We start from the raw sequence: 16,205 nt of genomic DNA on the forward strand, positions 1-16,205 counted from the left end.
CTCCACGTCTACCTTCCAGAGTATCTACAGTGACTTCTCACTGTAGGGCTCATTCCATGTTTTATTTTTGTATCCTGAGATCCTAGAACTGCTCACAACATCAAATGTTTGCTGATTAAATGGGGAACAAACATACCTCTACTGGTCTCACCCAAGCCAAAGAACAAGGGATAGCCTGAGCTGGAAGCTTTGTGTAGCAGCACCTGTAAGAGAAAAGCAAATACACGAATTACTGAATCGTATTTTTAAATACATTTCACAGAATCTCTAGCCCATTCTTGATTTTAGCTATTCACACCACTTCAGAGTATTTTATTCATGCATTTTTAAGATAATGTCTTATACTTCAAAGAAATCTAAGAAATAAAATTTTTAAACATAATACTCTTTTGAAAGCCGTGCAATTAAATATAGGTAGGAACAAACCAACCTTCATGCTATATAAATATAACTCTTAGCATGACCCAAAAAATCATTTTCTTAATAAGAGACTGGAATTTAGTCTCATGGTCCATTCAGATTCACAGTCATGTGAAAGAAGACATAAGAGATTATAATCCCCCTGTGAAAATAAGGAACTGCATGCCAAGGCCATCTGCACTAAGAACAGAGAGGGATGGAAAGGAGGGAAGAATGGAATGAGGAAGGCAAGAGAAAAGGAAGACTGATCCTAACTCCATGTGGCTTCAGCACAAGGATTCAAAACTTAAGAATAATTTAATAAGATTTGTTAACTCACTTGAGAAATCTCAGGGAGGACTTCTGAACAGTTCCAATATTTCCAAAGTCTGGGTAGAATACTTCAACTTCCTGCTTCCCAAGGACTCGATGGATAATGACCCGATACCACCACTTATCCTCAGAAATCCTTACACAACAGAGATGTCCTGGTTGGATGAAATACTCTGACATGGCGTACCGATCAGAAACCAGCTGATTAGAGTAGCAGCGCCTACAGAATTCCATAATACAGGGAATCACACAGGGGAAGAAAAGACCAAGATTATTTTTACTGATGTATCAAGAGCAAGAAAGTCTTGGCAGAAAGGAAAAGAATCCCTACGATTTCTGATTTGTCGACGCTTATTAATGCTAATTAATTTTAGGGGTGCCTGGGTGGCTCAGTGGGTTAAAGCCTCTGCCTTCGGCTCAGGTCATGATCCCAGGGTCCTGGGATCGAGCCCCGCATCAGGCTCTCTGCTCAGCAGGGAGCCTGCTTCCTCCTCTCTCTCTCTCTCTGCCTGCCTCTCTGTCTACTTGTGATCTCTGTCTGCCAAATAAATAAAATCTTTAAAAAAAATACTAATTAATTTTATTTTCCTCTTTCTTATCCAAATCCCTTCTCCTCATCAATAAACTTCTTCAAATAAAAAGTTACACATTCCTTTAAGCTCATACTCTCTGAACAAAATGTAACCCATCTCCAGCTCTTCCCTGGTATTCCAGTTTCACCTTCGGTCACTGTCCACCCAACCTCACACAGTGGTGACTTCACTCCCCTACTTGTTCCTAGAGCACAATGCTGCTCCTGTCGTTAATGCCAACGCTGGCCTTGGTGCCAGTGACTGTCTGCACATACCCACTCACACCTCCTTGACTGGCAAATTCTTACTTGTTTTTTAAGCAGAGCTCAAGCACCTCCTTTGTGAAACCCTCTTCTACCTGCCCAGGCAGAATTACCACCTTATGCAATGCGCCACACATCCCCTATGTTCCCAGACAATCATGGTGTTGACAAAGGCAAAGACCATGTCTGTCATCTCCTCATACTCCTCATGCCTCAACATCCCAAGCACAAAGCAGATATGGTATTAACAGTAACAGCCGCCAACTTTTGAGCCAGACTCCATTCTAAGTACTTTAATCTTCACAGCTCTGTGAGGCAGGTACTATTACTATCCCTACTTTAGAGATAAGGAGACTAGGCCTAGAGAGTTAAAGTAACTTCAAGGTCACAGAGCCAGCAAGTGTGCTTTAAAACATACTAAATCTTATAGGCATACTGAAATGGAATATATGATAATATTTGTACTGAGTGATTATTATGTGACTTACATAATGCCAGGTGTTCTTGGGTAAGAGAGCAGTGAAGTATATAATGTGGTAAAATGGAATGCTCTTGGAGAGGTATACAATAAATTATTCTTACAAGTGACAACAATGCAAAAATGATACTGTTGTTCCTGAATAAATCTAAAGCAATGGGAAATGTACACATTTTACATGATTTTTACTAAGAAAGGGCATCATTTTCCCCAGAGAAAAGGGATTAATTTAGAGTAGTAGTTCTCCAAAACCCTGGGACCTCGATGCCCTTTCAACAAGTCCATAAAATAAAGACTATTTTACTATTTCTTTATTATTGTGAAAATAGCAATTTGCCTTTTTCACTGTGTTAGTATTTGCAGTGATGGTATAAAAGCAAGGTGCCTTAGCCAAATCAAGGCAACAGCACCAACTTTACTAGCTGTCATTTACATGTCACTGCCATGCACTCACGATAAAAGAAAAAAGAAAAAAAAAGAAGTCAATGTCACTTAAGAATGTCCTTGATAAATAAAAATTAAGTTTTACTAAATCTCAACCACTGAGTGACCATCTTTTCAACGTTCTATGTGACAAAAGTGGAAGTACTATACACAGAAGCCACTTGTCAAGTTGTCTTACAGAAAAGCACTTGTACATTTGAGTTGTGAACTGAACTAGCTACTCTTTTTGTGGAATATTTTACTTGGAAAATGAACTAGGCATTGTTCTCATGGAACACCATTTTTGCTTGAAAGGACCATTATCAAACTTCGTTTATTCAGACTTAGGTATTTGACACACATTTTCTCAAAAAAATGAGATGAGCCTGTCACTTCAAGGAAAACACTGAGAGTATTTGTCATCACTGATAAAATTTAAGGCTTTCAAGTGAAAATTAGGATTTTGGAAATGTTGTGTCTACCACCACGAGCTTGACAGCTCCCTAATACTTCTCTGATGAGATGAGTGGTGATATTAATGAATGTGGAAGATCTACATAACTCAGCAAACCAGTATGTTCCAAATTACCAATGCAAGGTGTTTTAAAATTATTAATGGGGGTAAAAGATTCTTTCAGGGCCAGCTGCACTGAGTCCACACTTAGAAGGGTCTTAGGTTTAAAAAAAAAAAAAAAAAATGAAGGGCCTTATGCTTGCTTTAATGTCCTGCCATTGTCCCGAAATTCTTAATGATTTTTTTTTAAAGATTTTATTTATTTATTTGACAGACAGAGATCACAAGTAGGCAGAGAGGCAGTCAGAGAGAGAGAGGAGGAAGCAGGCTCCCCGCTGAGCAGAGAGCCCGATGCGGGCCTCGATCCCAGGACCCTGAGACCATGACCTGAGCCGAAGGCAGAGGCTTTAACCCACTGAGCCACCCAGGCGCCCTCTTAATGATTTTTAAACTTGGCACCTTGCATTTTAAATCTGCGCTGGAGCCTGCAATTGCATAACCAATCCTGGATTCATTCAAGGTGCAAAGGAAGACCAATGGATTTAACACAGTAGAGTGTGAAAAGTTCAAATTCCACATTGCAACTAATCTTTAAAAAACTACCACTTGCCAAGTTCTGGAATGTTCACAAATCTTCTGAAAATATCAAAGAAGATTCATAATTTTCTGGAAAAGCTATTAAAATACTCCTTTTCCCAACTATGTATCTGTATGAGGCCAGATGTTTTCCTATACTTCAACCAAAACAATGTACCTCAAGAGATTAAAGACAAAAGCAGATATTAAAATCAAACTTTCTTCTATTAAGACAGATTTAAAATTAAAGAGATCTACAAAAATGTAGAACAATGGCAATATTCTGATTTCTGGAAAAGTTATTTTTCACAGAACTATGTTATTCATATTTACACAAATGGACTTAACATTATTTTTAGACAAAAAAATATGTAAATGTTAGTTTTAATTTCTAAGATAAATATCAATAAACAGAAGTTCTCAAGTCCTTAATTTTTAACCACCCTAAAAACAAAACATTGAGAACTTCTGATTTAGAATGAGATACATGAAAAATACACTGAAAACAACGGACTCCTACCGCATCTCAATCATCATGTCTTCAAGTAACTCTGATGAATCCCTGCTATAGATTCGGATGTAGAATTGACTCGGAGAGATGATATACTCCACAAAGACCCCCACAAGGGTACTGGTATCTAATGGCGGCAGTCTGCATAGTTGCTTGTCCCGTACAGCATCTGGTGGGATATCATGATTTGCCATCGCCAGGTTGAGCTGTGACTTAACTTCTACTTGCTACAAGTTAAAAAAGAAAAGAAACTGCTCTAAAACTTTAAGTGGCATTTCAAACTGTGACATTTCTCAAAGTATATTTCATGAGTTTTTATCAGAATCACCGGGGAAATTATAAAAATGAAGGCTCTTAGGCATTAGCCAGGACAGACTGAAACAGAGTACCTGGAAGTGGGGCCTCCGATTATGCACTCATAAATTCCCTAGGTGGAAGCCTGGGGGGCTCAGTGGATTAAGCATCTCCCTTTAGTTCAGGACATGATCCCAGGGTTCTGGGATGGAGCCCCACATCAGCAAGAAGCCTGCTTCTCCCTCTCCCTCTGCTAGCCACTCCCCCTGCTTGTGCTTTTTATCAAATAAATAAATAAAATCTTAAAAAAAAAATTCCCTAGGTGATCCTAACTACATTAATATATGAAAACTACTGCCTTATGATATTAAAAGTATGTTATACAGTTACCCCATACAAAACTGCAAATATGGTACTTAAAATATTCAGACTGAGGCAATATAGACTGTCATCCTACCCAGCCCTACCAACAAAGGCAACTTTAAAAGAATGCTAAATTTCACACTAGTCTTCCAACCAAAAATAGGGTTTCTTAAACACTCTTATTCTAAAATATCTTATTTTCCTTTAGGCCTTTCTCTTGTTCTCTAGAAAATATGCAGTAGGCTTTCCAAACAAAATGTTTTCCTTTCATGAAAGAAGCCAGGTATAGATGGTAGAAGAAAAGAAGAGTAAGCAATTAATTCCTTAATAATAAAATAAATAACAGAAGAGGAGAACACAAAAAAGGAGAATTGTGCGGGCATATAATGAAAAAGAAAAAAGGAAAAGCACCCTATAACTGAGGACAGGGGCGGGGGCCACTGCAGCAGCTGAGACATACAGCAAAAACAAAGCTCCTCAATTATTCCCTCTGAAGCCCTCGAGGGTTCTCCAGCCCACATTTTAAAAAACATGGACTGAGCACTGGCAGTAACCTCTTGAGAAAACTAGCAAATCATTAAAGCCATCTGAAAACTTTAAAATGAGACCTGAATGCAATTAGTCATACAAAGACTGAAAACCAGAAAAAAGGCCACATAAGGTGACGTCAGACCAGATCTTTGCTCTAAGAAATCATCTATCAAGAAATAAATATTTTTATAATATATTTATAAAATAAATATTTTCTAAAATAGAATTTTGGTTTAAAGAAAAATTCATTCAGTTACTTTTCATAATGCTGAATCTCCAGTAATCAAAGTCGTTAAATCTTACCAACTGTAAAGGCTTTACCACCAGATTAGGCTTCTTGCAAATCTTCTGTTCTGGCTCCTCATGGCTTTCAGGAGGACAATCCCATGCAGTCTCCTTGACAGCAGCAGTAGACAGTGAATTTCTAGGGGGACTGGAGACATAAGCTTTGACTTCTATTTTCTTATCTGATTGAACTAAACATGAATTTCTGACTGATGAAACGTCTCCATCTGAAATGATCAATAGAGCAGATTGTGGATAGCTACTATAACAATCTGTATAACTGTTACCAAGTACATTCTATGGGCCAGGCACTGGGTAAATAATGATAAATGAGAGAGACATGAACCTGTCATTGCAGAACTTTCAGTATGGAGAGATAAAAGGAAGTTCTAGAAGGGAACAAATCTTAAATTATTTATGTTGGCAGGGACAGGGTAAGTCTGGCAAGGTAACTTTGACTAAAGGTTTTATTTTTCAATATCCTGATTTCAATTTATTTTTTGTTCAACTTTAGCAGTGAATGTGCATTGTTGCTTAATGTACAATGTATGTGACTACTTAATATTCCATAACACAGAGCCTTAATTTTTAGGGAATTACCAAATCAATCATATATTTTGTTCAAATTACATATGCATGAAGATTGTAAGAGGTTGACACATTAAAACAGACTTCAAATAGACCTAAAACTATAGTGACTCCGAAGAAAAACGAATAGAAGTGCACAAAGATGTAGGTATCTACATCTGTATCTTTTATTATGATTAAAAAAATACACTCTACATGCCTGTGAATAGGAGACTGATTAAAGGGATATAGTCACAAAGAAGAATTACATGTAGTTAAAAAGGATGAAATAAACTTATTTATGCTGGTATAGAACAATATCCATAATATATGAAGTATAAAAAGCAAGAACTTATACATTTATATAATACTGTTTTGTGCAAGAAAATTATACATATGATAAATAACTATGTTATATACAAAAGGTCCAAAAAGGACCCATTAAAAAAATTACTAGTTACCACTCTACATTGCTAGAATTGTTTAAATAAGTAAATGTTGCTTTTATAAATTTTCCAAAAATCTAGCTAAGCTTACATACATGTTGAAAAAATCTGGAAGACTATGTAAAAACTCTAACAGCATTTTTGGGGGAAGTAAAATAATGGTAATTATTCACTTCCAACTTTACACTCACCTGTGATAATTTATAAAATGAACATGAGTTATTTTAATAATCAGGAAAATCAGCAAAGCTACACTAATATTTCGGACAAAAAATTGCTACCCATCAAAATCATTTTTAAAAGTTTATAAAAGTATAAGTACAACTGACCCTTGAATAATGCAGGGGTTAGAGACATCAAGCCCCCCTTCATCAAAAATTTGCATATAATATTTGACTTCCCCAAAACTTTATAATAAAAATGTCTACTACTGACCAGAAGCCTTACCGTAATATAAACAGTTGATTAACATATATTTTGTATGTCACATGTTATATACTGTATTCTTATAAAACTAAAGAAAAAATTCTAAAAAAAAATAAGAGAAACTACATTTACAGTACTGTACTGATTTTACCAAAAATACTCCATATTTAAGTGGACCTAACCAGTTCAAACCCACATTGTTCAAGGGTCAACAGTACCATATTATACTATCATTTAGCATGACGACTGAGGGAACAGAGGAAAAAGTACATGGAATCTCTGCACTCATTCATTATAAATGTATATAAACATGTAATACTCTCAATAAAAATTTCAAAAGAAAAAAAAAAAACTAAGTCAAAAGAAAAACACAAGAAACAAACAAAAATCAAGTGCCCTAAATGCAATGCGGTATCCTGGAATGGATCCAGGAACAGAACAATTGTGGGAAAAATGGAAATACCAAAATAAAATTTAGAGTTTCATTAATAGTAATGTGTCAGTTAATTTCTTAGTTTTGGTATATTTATATATCATGGCAATATAAAATGTTAATATTAGGGGAAATGGATGAAGGGCATATGAGAATTTGTTAATATCTCTGCAACTTTTCTATAAACCTAAAATTATCCCAAAACAAAAAGTTTGTTTAAAAATAAATACAAGTGGGGGGCCTGGGTGGCTCAGTGGGTTAAGCCGCTGCCTTCGGCTCAGGTCATGATCTCAGGGTCCTGGGATCGAGTCCCGCATCGGGCTCTCTGCTCAGCAGGGAGCCTGCTTCCTCCTCTCTCTCTCTGCTTGCCTCTGTCTACTTGTGATCTCTCTCTGTCAAATAAATAAATAAAATCTTTAAAAAAAATAAATAAATACAAGTGATAGGTCCCAATACACACCCATTTATTCCAAGTATTCATGTATTTCTAAAAGAGCTTTTGATGCACAGCCAGAGTTAACAACCACTGATCTGGTGCTTCCCCATCAGATCACTATTTCTTCAGAGTTATCCAAGTATTTGGATAAGGAAAAAAGTATATTTTAAAAATTCAGATGGTCTACTGGGGCACCTGGGTGGCTCAGTTGGGTAAGCATCCAATTCGTGGTTTTAGCTCAGGTCATGATCTCAGGGTTGTGGGATCAAGCCCTAAATCAGGCTCTGTGCTCAGCTCGGAGTCAGCTTTCCCTCTTGCCCTTTCTCTATCTCTCCCCACACTGGTGCACTCTATCTTTCCCTCCTTCTCTTAAATCTTTAAAAAATTTAGATGGTCCAACTTCTTTTCAAAGAAATGGAACAAATAATCCTAAAATTTACATGGAACCAGAAAAGACTTCAAATAGCCAGAGGAATGTTGAAAAAGAAAACCAAAGTTGGCAGCATCACAATTCCAGACTTTAAGCTATATTACAAAGCTCTAACCATCAAAACAGTATGGTACTGGCATAAAAACAGACACATAGTGCAATGGAACAGAACAGAGAACCCAGAAATGGACCCTCAACTCTATCGTCAACTCATCTTGAACAAAGCAGGAAAGAATGTCCAATGGAACAGATTACAGTCTCTTCAACAAATGGTGTTGGGAAAATTGGACAAACACATACAGAAGAATGAAATTGTCTTTCATCAAGACAGTATGGTACTGGCACAAAAACAGACATATAGATCAATGGAACAGAATAGAGAGCCCAGAAATAGACCCTCAACTCTATGGTCAACTAATCTTCGACAAAGCAGGAAAGAATGTCCAATGGAAAAAAGACAGGCTCTTCAATAAATGGTGTTGGGAAAATTGGACAGCCACATGCAGAAAAATTGGAACATTTCCTTACACCACACACGAAAATAGACTCAAAATGGATGACGGACCTCAATGTGAGAAAGGAATCCATCAAAATCCTTGAGGAGAACACAGGCAGCAACCTCTTCGACCTCAGCCACAGCAACTTCTACCTAGAAACATCGCCAAAGGCAAGGGAAGCCAGGGCAAAAATGAACTATTGAAACTTCATCAAGATCAAAAGCTTTTGCACAGCAAAGAAAACAGTCAACAAAATCTAAAGGCAACTGACAAAATGCAAATAATATATCAGATAAAGGGCTAGTATCCAAAATCTATAAAGAACTTAGCAAACTCAACACCCAAAGAACAAATAATCCAATCAAGAAATGGGCAGAAGAGATGGACAGACATTTCTGCAAAGAAGACATCCAAATGGCCAACAGACACATGAAAAAGTGCTCCAGGTCACTCAGCATCAGGGAAATACTAATCAAAATCACAGTGAGATACCACCTCACACCAGTCAGAATGGCTAAAATGAACAAATCAGGAAACAACAGGTGTTGGCAAGGATGTGGAGAAAGGGGAACCCTCCTAAAGTGTCTGTGGGAATGCAAGCTGGTACAGCCACTCTGGAAAAGAGTATGGAGGTTCCTAAAAAAGTTGAAAATAGAGCTACCCTATGACCCAGCAATTGCACTACTGGTATTTACCCTAAAGATACAAATGTAGTGATCTGAGAGGGCACGTGCACCTGAATGTTTACAGGAGAAGTGTCCACAATAGTCAAACTATGGAAAGACCCTAGATGTCCATCAACAGAACAATGGATAAAGAAGATGTGGCACGCACGCGCGTGCGCACACACACACATCACAATTCCAGACTTTAAGCTATACACAACGGAACACACACACACACACACACACACACACACTGGAATACTATGCAGCCATCAAAAAACAAAATCTTGCCATTTGCAACAACGTGGATGGAACTAGACAGTATTATGCTAAGTAAAATAAGTCAATCAGAGAAAGACAATTATCATATGATCTCACTGATATGATGAATTTTAGAGGCAGCATGGGGGGCTCTGGGGGGAAGGGAGGGAAAAATGAAACAAGATGGGACCAGGGAAGGAGATAAACCATAAGAGACTCTTAATCTCAGGAAACAAATGAGGGTTGCTGGAGGGGAGGAGGGTGGAAGGAATGGGGTGGCTGGTGATAGACATGGGGGAGGGTATGTGCTATGGTGAAGGCTGTGAATTGTGCAAGACTGACGATTCACAGACCTGTACCCCTGAAAAAAATAATAATTATGTTAATAAAAAAATTTAGATGGTCTTCATTAATGATACAGGTTAACCTTACTACAATAAATATCACCAAAAAGAATGGTCATAATATACAAAGTGTTTTTGAGGCTAATGTGTAATCTGTTTGGTTGATGTGGTTACAATAAAGAATATTACATGAGCAATGCTTTATTTTTCCTTGTCCTTTCAGGGACAAATAAAAATCAGGTTTGCATCTTCCAGAACACTCTAGGCCTATCCCCACTTCAGCTATAGATAATTCACTGGGGTACCCACTATGCACATCACTCCAAGAAGCCCCAGCAAACATTCACTTCAGCTCCACTTGTACCTCCAGGACATACTGTGCACAGAGAGCACCAGAATCCTCTGGTCTATACCCACTTCAGCTCCAGCGATCACACCAGAGTGGTCCCAGAGCAAGGTGCCCTGGGACACCCAGCCTGCACCCACTAAAGCTCCAGCCGACCAGCTGCCTGACACATATAGTCTATATAGTAATGCCCCTACACAAGGCAATTCCTCCAAGTCTGGGAGAAGTAGTTTTCCACCTTATTCATAGAAACAAACACAGAGAGTCAAACAAAATGGGGAGACAAAGGAATATACCCCAAATGAAAGAGTAAGACAAAACCTCAAAAAAGAACTAAACCAAATGGAGATAAGCAATCTATCTGATAAAGAGTTCAAGATAATCATAAAGATGCTCACTTGACTTCAGAGAAGACTACATGAACTCAGAGAAACTTCAACAAAGAGATAATATTAAAAAAAAATCACAGCTGAAGAATGCAATAACTGAAATGCAAAATACATTAGAGGGAATCAGCAGCAGATCAGAAGGTATAGAAGAATATATCAATGATCTGGAAAACAGGGTAATGGAAAGCACATGTGCTGAACAAAAAAAGTACTTTTTCATATGAGGATAAGTTAAGAGATCTCTGGGACAATACCAAGCATTCTAACACTCACATAATAGGGCTCCCAAACAGAAAGAGAGAGAAGAGGGCAGAAAAATAACTCAAATAAATAATAGCTGAAAACTTCTCTGACCTGGGTAAGAAAACAGACATCCAAGTCCGGGAATCACAAAGAGCCCAAACAAGATGGATCCAAAGAGTTCCACACCAGGATACAAATTAGTTAAAATGTCAAAAATTAAAGATAGAGAAGCTAAAAATCAGCAAGAGAAAAGCAACATGTTGCATATAAGGAAACCCCATAGAGGAGTAGCAGCTTTGATAGGAATGGTATGATATATTCAGAGTGATGAAAAAACCTTATAACCAAGACTACTCTACCCAGCAAAATTATCATTCAGAATTTAAGAAGAAATAGTTTCCCAGACAAACAAAAGTTAAAGGATTTCATCACCACTATAAGAAACTTATGAGACATGTTAAAGGGATTACTTTAAATGGAGAATAAGAGGCAATAATTAGAAACAAATTTAATGAGTAAAAGCAAACATACAGTAAAGGTAGTAAATCAATCTCTTATAAAACTAGTATGAAAGTGTAAAAGAAAAATGTAGTAAAATCAATTATATCTAAAAAATTATTTAAGATCCAGGAAATAAAAGATACAAAATATGACATTATATACACAAAACTTGGAGGGGGGATAAAAAAATTTTATGTTTTTAGAATATGTTCAAACTTCAGCAACCACCAACTTAAAATATAGACTGCTACATACATAGGATATTATATATAAACCTCATGGTAACCAGAAAACAAAAACCTATAATAGATATGCAAAAAATAAAAAGAAAGGAATCCAAGCATAACACTAAAAAAAAAATACTAAATCACAAAGATAAAGAGGAAAAAAGGACCAGAGAAGAACCATAAAAAGAACCAGTAAACAATTAACAAAATGGCAATAAGTATATACATATCAGTAATTACTTTAAACGTAAATGCACTAAAAGCTCCGGTCAAAAGACACAGGATAACAAATGGATTAAAAACAAACAAAAAAACCCTAAGACACATCTACATGCTGCCTTACAAGAGACTCACTTCAGACCTAAAGACACATGCATACTGAAAGTAAAGGGTGGAAAAAAAAAAAAAAACATGCAAATGGAAGTATTTAAAAAAGAAAAAAGCCAAGGTGGCAATATGTCAGACAAAGTAGACTTTAAAACAAAACTATAACAAGACACAAATAAAGGCATTACATAATGATAAAGAGATCAATTCAATAAGAAAATATAACCATTGTAAACATCTATGCACCCAACATAGGAACACCTAAATACATTAAGTGAATAATAGAAGACATAAAGGGAGAAGCTGATAATGATGCAGTAATAGTAGGGGACTTGAACACCCACTTACACTTGAACACCCACTTACATCAATGAACAGATCACTCAAACAGAAAATAAGGAAGTAATGGCTCTGAAAAACACAGTAGACCAGATAGACTTAACAAATAGTAATGTAACATTCCATCCAAAAACAGCAGAATATACATTCTTTTCAAGTTCTTTTCATTCTCCAGAATAGATCATGTTAAGCCAAAAATAAGACTCAATAAATTTAAGAATACTGAAACTATATCAAGCGTCTTTTCCAAACACAACAGTATGAAGCTAGAAATCAATTACAAGACAACATTGCAAAAAACCAGAAACACATGGAGGCTAAACAACATGCTATTAAACAACAAATGAATCAATAAAGAAACCAAAAAGGAAATGAAAAAATGGATGGAGACAGATGAAAATGGAAACACAATGATCCAAAATCTCTGGGATGCAGCAAAAGCAGTTCTAAGAGGGAAGTATATAAGGATACAGCCTTACCTCAAGAAACAAGAAAAATCTCAAACAATTTAAACTTACATCTAAAGGAGCTAGAAAAAGAAGAACAAACCCTAAAGTTAGTAGGAGAAAGTAAATAATAAAGGTGAGAATAGAAATAAATGAAATGGAGATTAAAATCAATAGACAAGATCAATGAAACCAAGAGCTGTTTCTTTGAAAAGATAAACAAAAGTAATATATCTTTAGCCAGAGTTATTAAGGTAAAAAGAAATGATTCAAACAAATAGTATCAAAAATGAAACACAAAACAAACCAACACTACAAAAATACAAAAAACTCTAAGAGAATACTACACAAAATTATATGCCAACAAACTGGACTACCTAGAAAATGGTAATTCCTGAGAATATACAATCTCCCAAAACTGAATCAGGAAGAAATAGAAAATATAAACAGACCAATTACTAGTAACAAAATTGAATCAGTAATCAAAAAATTCCCAAGAAATAGAAGTGCAGAACCAGATGGCTTCACAGGTGAATTCTATCAAACATTTAAATAAAGAGTTTAATACCTACTCTTTCAAACTACTCCAAAAAATAAAAGATGAAGGAATGCTTCCAAATTCATTCCATGAGCCAGAATTGCCCTGATACCAAAACCAAAGACACTACCAAAAAAAGAAAACTATAGGTTTTCCTAATATCCCTAATGAAAATACAAGGCAAAAATCCTCATCAAAGTATTAGCAAACCAAGTTCAACAACACAATGGAAGGCTCATTTATTACAACCAAGTGGGATTTATTCTAGGAATGCCAGAGTGGTTCAATATCCACAAATCAATCAACTTTATACATCCCAGTAACAAAATGAAAGTTAAAAACCATATGGTCATCTCAATAGACTGAGAAAGCTTTTGACAAAATTCGACAACTATTCATGATAAATCTCAACAAAGTGGATATGGAGGGAACGTAATTCAATATAATAAAGGCCATGTATGAAAAATCCACAGCTAACATCATACTCCATAGTGAAAAACTGAAAGCTTTTCCCTCTCAGGAAGAAGACAAGGATGTCCACTGTTGCCATTTTTATTTAGCACAGTACTAGAGGTCCTAGCTACTTTAATCAGAAAGGAAAAAGAAATAAAAGGTACCCAAATTGGTAAGGAAGAACTAAAACTGTCACTATTTGCAAACAACACGATACTATATACAGAACACCTTAAAAACTCCATCAATAATCTATTAAAATAAATGAATTCGGTAAAGTTCAGGATACAAAATTAATATATAGAAATCTGTTGCATTTCTGTACACTAATAATGAAGTGACTGAAAGAGAAATTAAAACAATCCCATTTACAATTGCACCAAAAAGAATAAAATACCTAGGAATAAACTTAACCAAGTGAAAAACCCGTACTCTGAAAAATATAAAACATCAATGAGAGAAATTAAAGATATACAAATGAAAAGATACACCACGTTCATGCATTAGAAGAACAAATATTGTTAAAATGTCGACACAACCCAAAGCAATCTGCAGATTTAATCCAATTCCTATCAAAATATCAACAGTGATTTTTTAAAATTTATTTGAGAGAGAGAAAAAAAGAAAAAGGAGGCGTAGCAGAGGGAGAGGGAGAATCCCAAGTAGACTTCCCATTGAGCATGGACCCTGATGCAGAGCTTAGTCTCATGACCCTGAGACCATGACCTGAGCCAAAACCAAAAGTCAGATGCTCAACTGACTGCCACCCAGGTGCTCCAATACCACCAGTATTTTTCACAGAACTAAATAAATAATCCTAAAATTTATGTGGAACCACAAAAGATCCTAAACAGCCAAAGCAATCTTGAAAAAGAACAAAGTCAGAGGTATCACAATCCCAGATTTCAAGACATACTACAAAATAGTATGAGACTGGCACAAAAATGGACACATGGATCAACTGAACAGAACGCCCAGAAATAAACTCATGCTTATATGTTCAATTAATCTATAACAAAGGAGGCAAGAATATACAATGGGGAAAAGAAAGTCTTTTTCAATAAACTGGGCAGTTACATGCAAAAGAATTTTTTTTTTTTTTAAAGATTTTATTTATTTATTTGACAGAGAGAAATCACAAGTAGGCAGAGAGGCAGGCAGAGAGAGAGGAGGAAGCAGGCTCCCTGCTGAGCAGAAAGCCCGACGCAGGGCTCGAACCCAGGACCTGGGATCATGACCTGAGCTGAAGGCAGCGGCTCAACCCACTGAGCCACCCAGGCGCCCCCATGCAAAAGAATTTAACTGGACTACTTTCTTACATTATACACAAAAATAAACTCAAGGGTGCCTGAATGGCTCAGTGGGTTAAGCCTCTACCTTCGGCTCAGGTCATGATCTCAGGGTCCTGGGATCGAGTCCCGCATTGGGCTCTCTGCTCGGCAGGGAGCCTGCTTCCTCCTCTCTCTCTCTCTCTCTCTCTCTGCCTGCCTCTCTGCCTACTTGTGATCTCTGTCAAATAAACAAATTCTTTAAAATAAATAAATAAATAAATAAACAAACAAACACAAAATAGATTAAAGACCCAAATGTGAGACGTCAAACCATAAAGCTCCTAAAAGAAAACATAGGCAGTAATCTCTTGGACATCAGCCTTACTAACATTTTTCTAGATATGTCTCCTCTGGCAGGGGAAATGAAAGCATAAATAAACTACTGGGACCACATCAAACTAAAGAACTTTTGCACAACAAAGGAAAACAAAATGAAAAGACAACTTACTGAATGGGAGAATATATTTGCAAATGACATATCCAATAAGGGGTTCATATCCAAAATACATAAAAAACTTCTACAACTCAACACCAAAAATAATCCAAATAAAAATGGACAGAAAATCTGAATAAACATTTTTTGAAAGAAACCATACAGATGGCCAACAGAAAAGATGCTGAACATTTTTAATCATGAGGGAAATGCAAAATCAATACCACAGTGAGAAATCACCTTATACCCATCAGAACGGCTAGTATCAAGATAAGAAATAGATAAGTGTTGACAAGGAGATGGAGAAAAGGGAACCCTTGTGCACTGTTGGTGGGAATGTAAATTGTGCAACCACTGTTGAAAAAAAAAGTTTCCCTCAAAAAAAAATTTTTTGTTTTAAATAAAGATAGCATACAATCCAGTAATTCCACTACTGGGTATTAGTCAAAGAAAATGAAAACACTAATTCAAAAAGATATATGCACCCCTACATTTACTGCAGTACTATTTACAATAGCCAACTTATAGAAGCAACCTAAGTGTCTATCTACAGATGAATGCATAAAGCCCTAGTGTATATACAAT

The 16,205-nt window shown here is 36.3% G+C and overlaps 1 protein-coding gene across 2 annotated transcripts in view; it reads right to left on the reverse strand.

Moving 5' to 3' along the window:
• TDRD5 (tudor domain containing 5) overlaps nt 1-16,205 on the reverse strand; it is a 91,587-nt gene that overhangs the window by 30,104 nt on the left and 45,278 nt on the right. For both annotated transcript variants that reach the window (XM_047705598.1, XM_047705597.1), the window contains 4 exons: nt 5,561-5,769; nt 4,079-4,296; nt 740-952; nt 137-203 (listed from right to left, as the gene is read on the reverse strand). In XM_047705598.1, the coding sequence (XP_047561554.1) occupies nt 137-203; nt 740-952; nt 4,079-4,296; nt 5,561-5,769 (707 nt within the window). The remainder of the gene's footprint in view (nt 1-136; nt 204-739; nt 953-4,078; nt 4,297-5,560; nt 5,770-16,205) is intronic.

Source organism: Lutra lutra, chromosome 15 (genome assembly GCF_902655055.1).
Source record: "Lutra lutra chromosome 15, mLutLut1.2, whole genome shotgun sequence".
NCBI classification, from domain to species: Eukaryota; Metazoa; Chordata; class Mammalia; order Carnivora; family Mustelidae; genus Lutra; species Lutra lutra.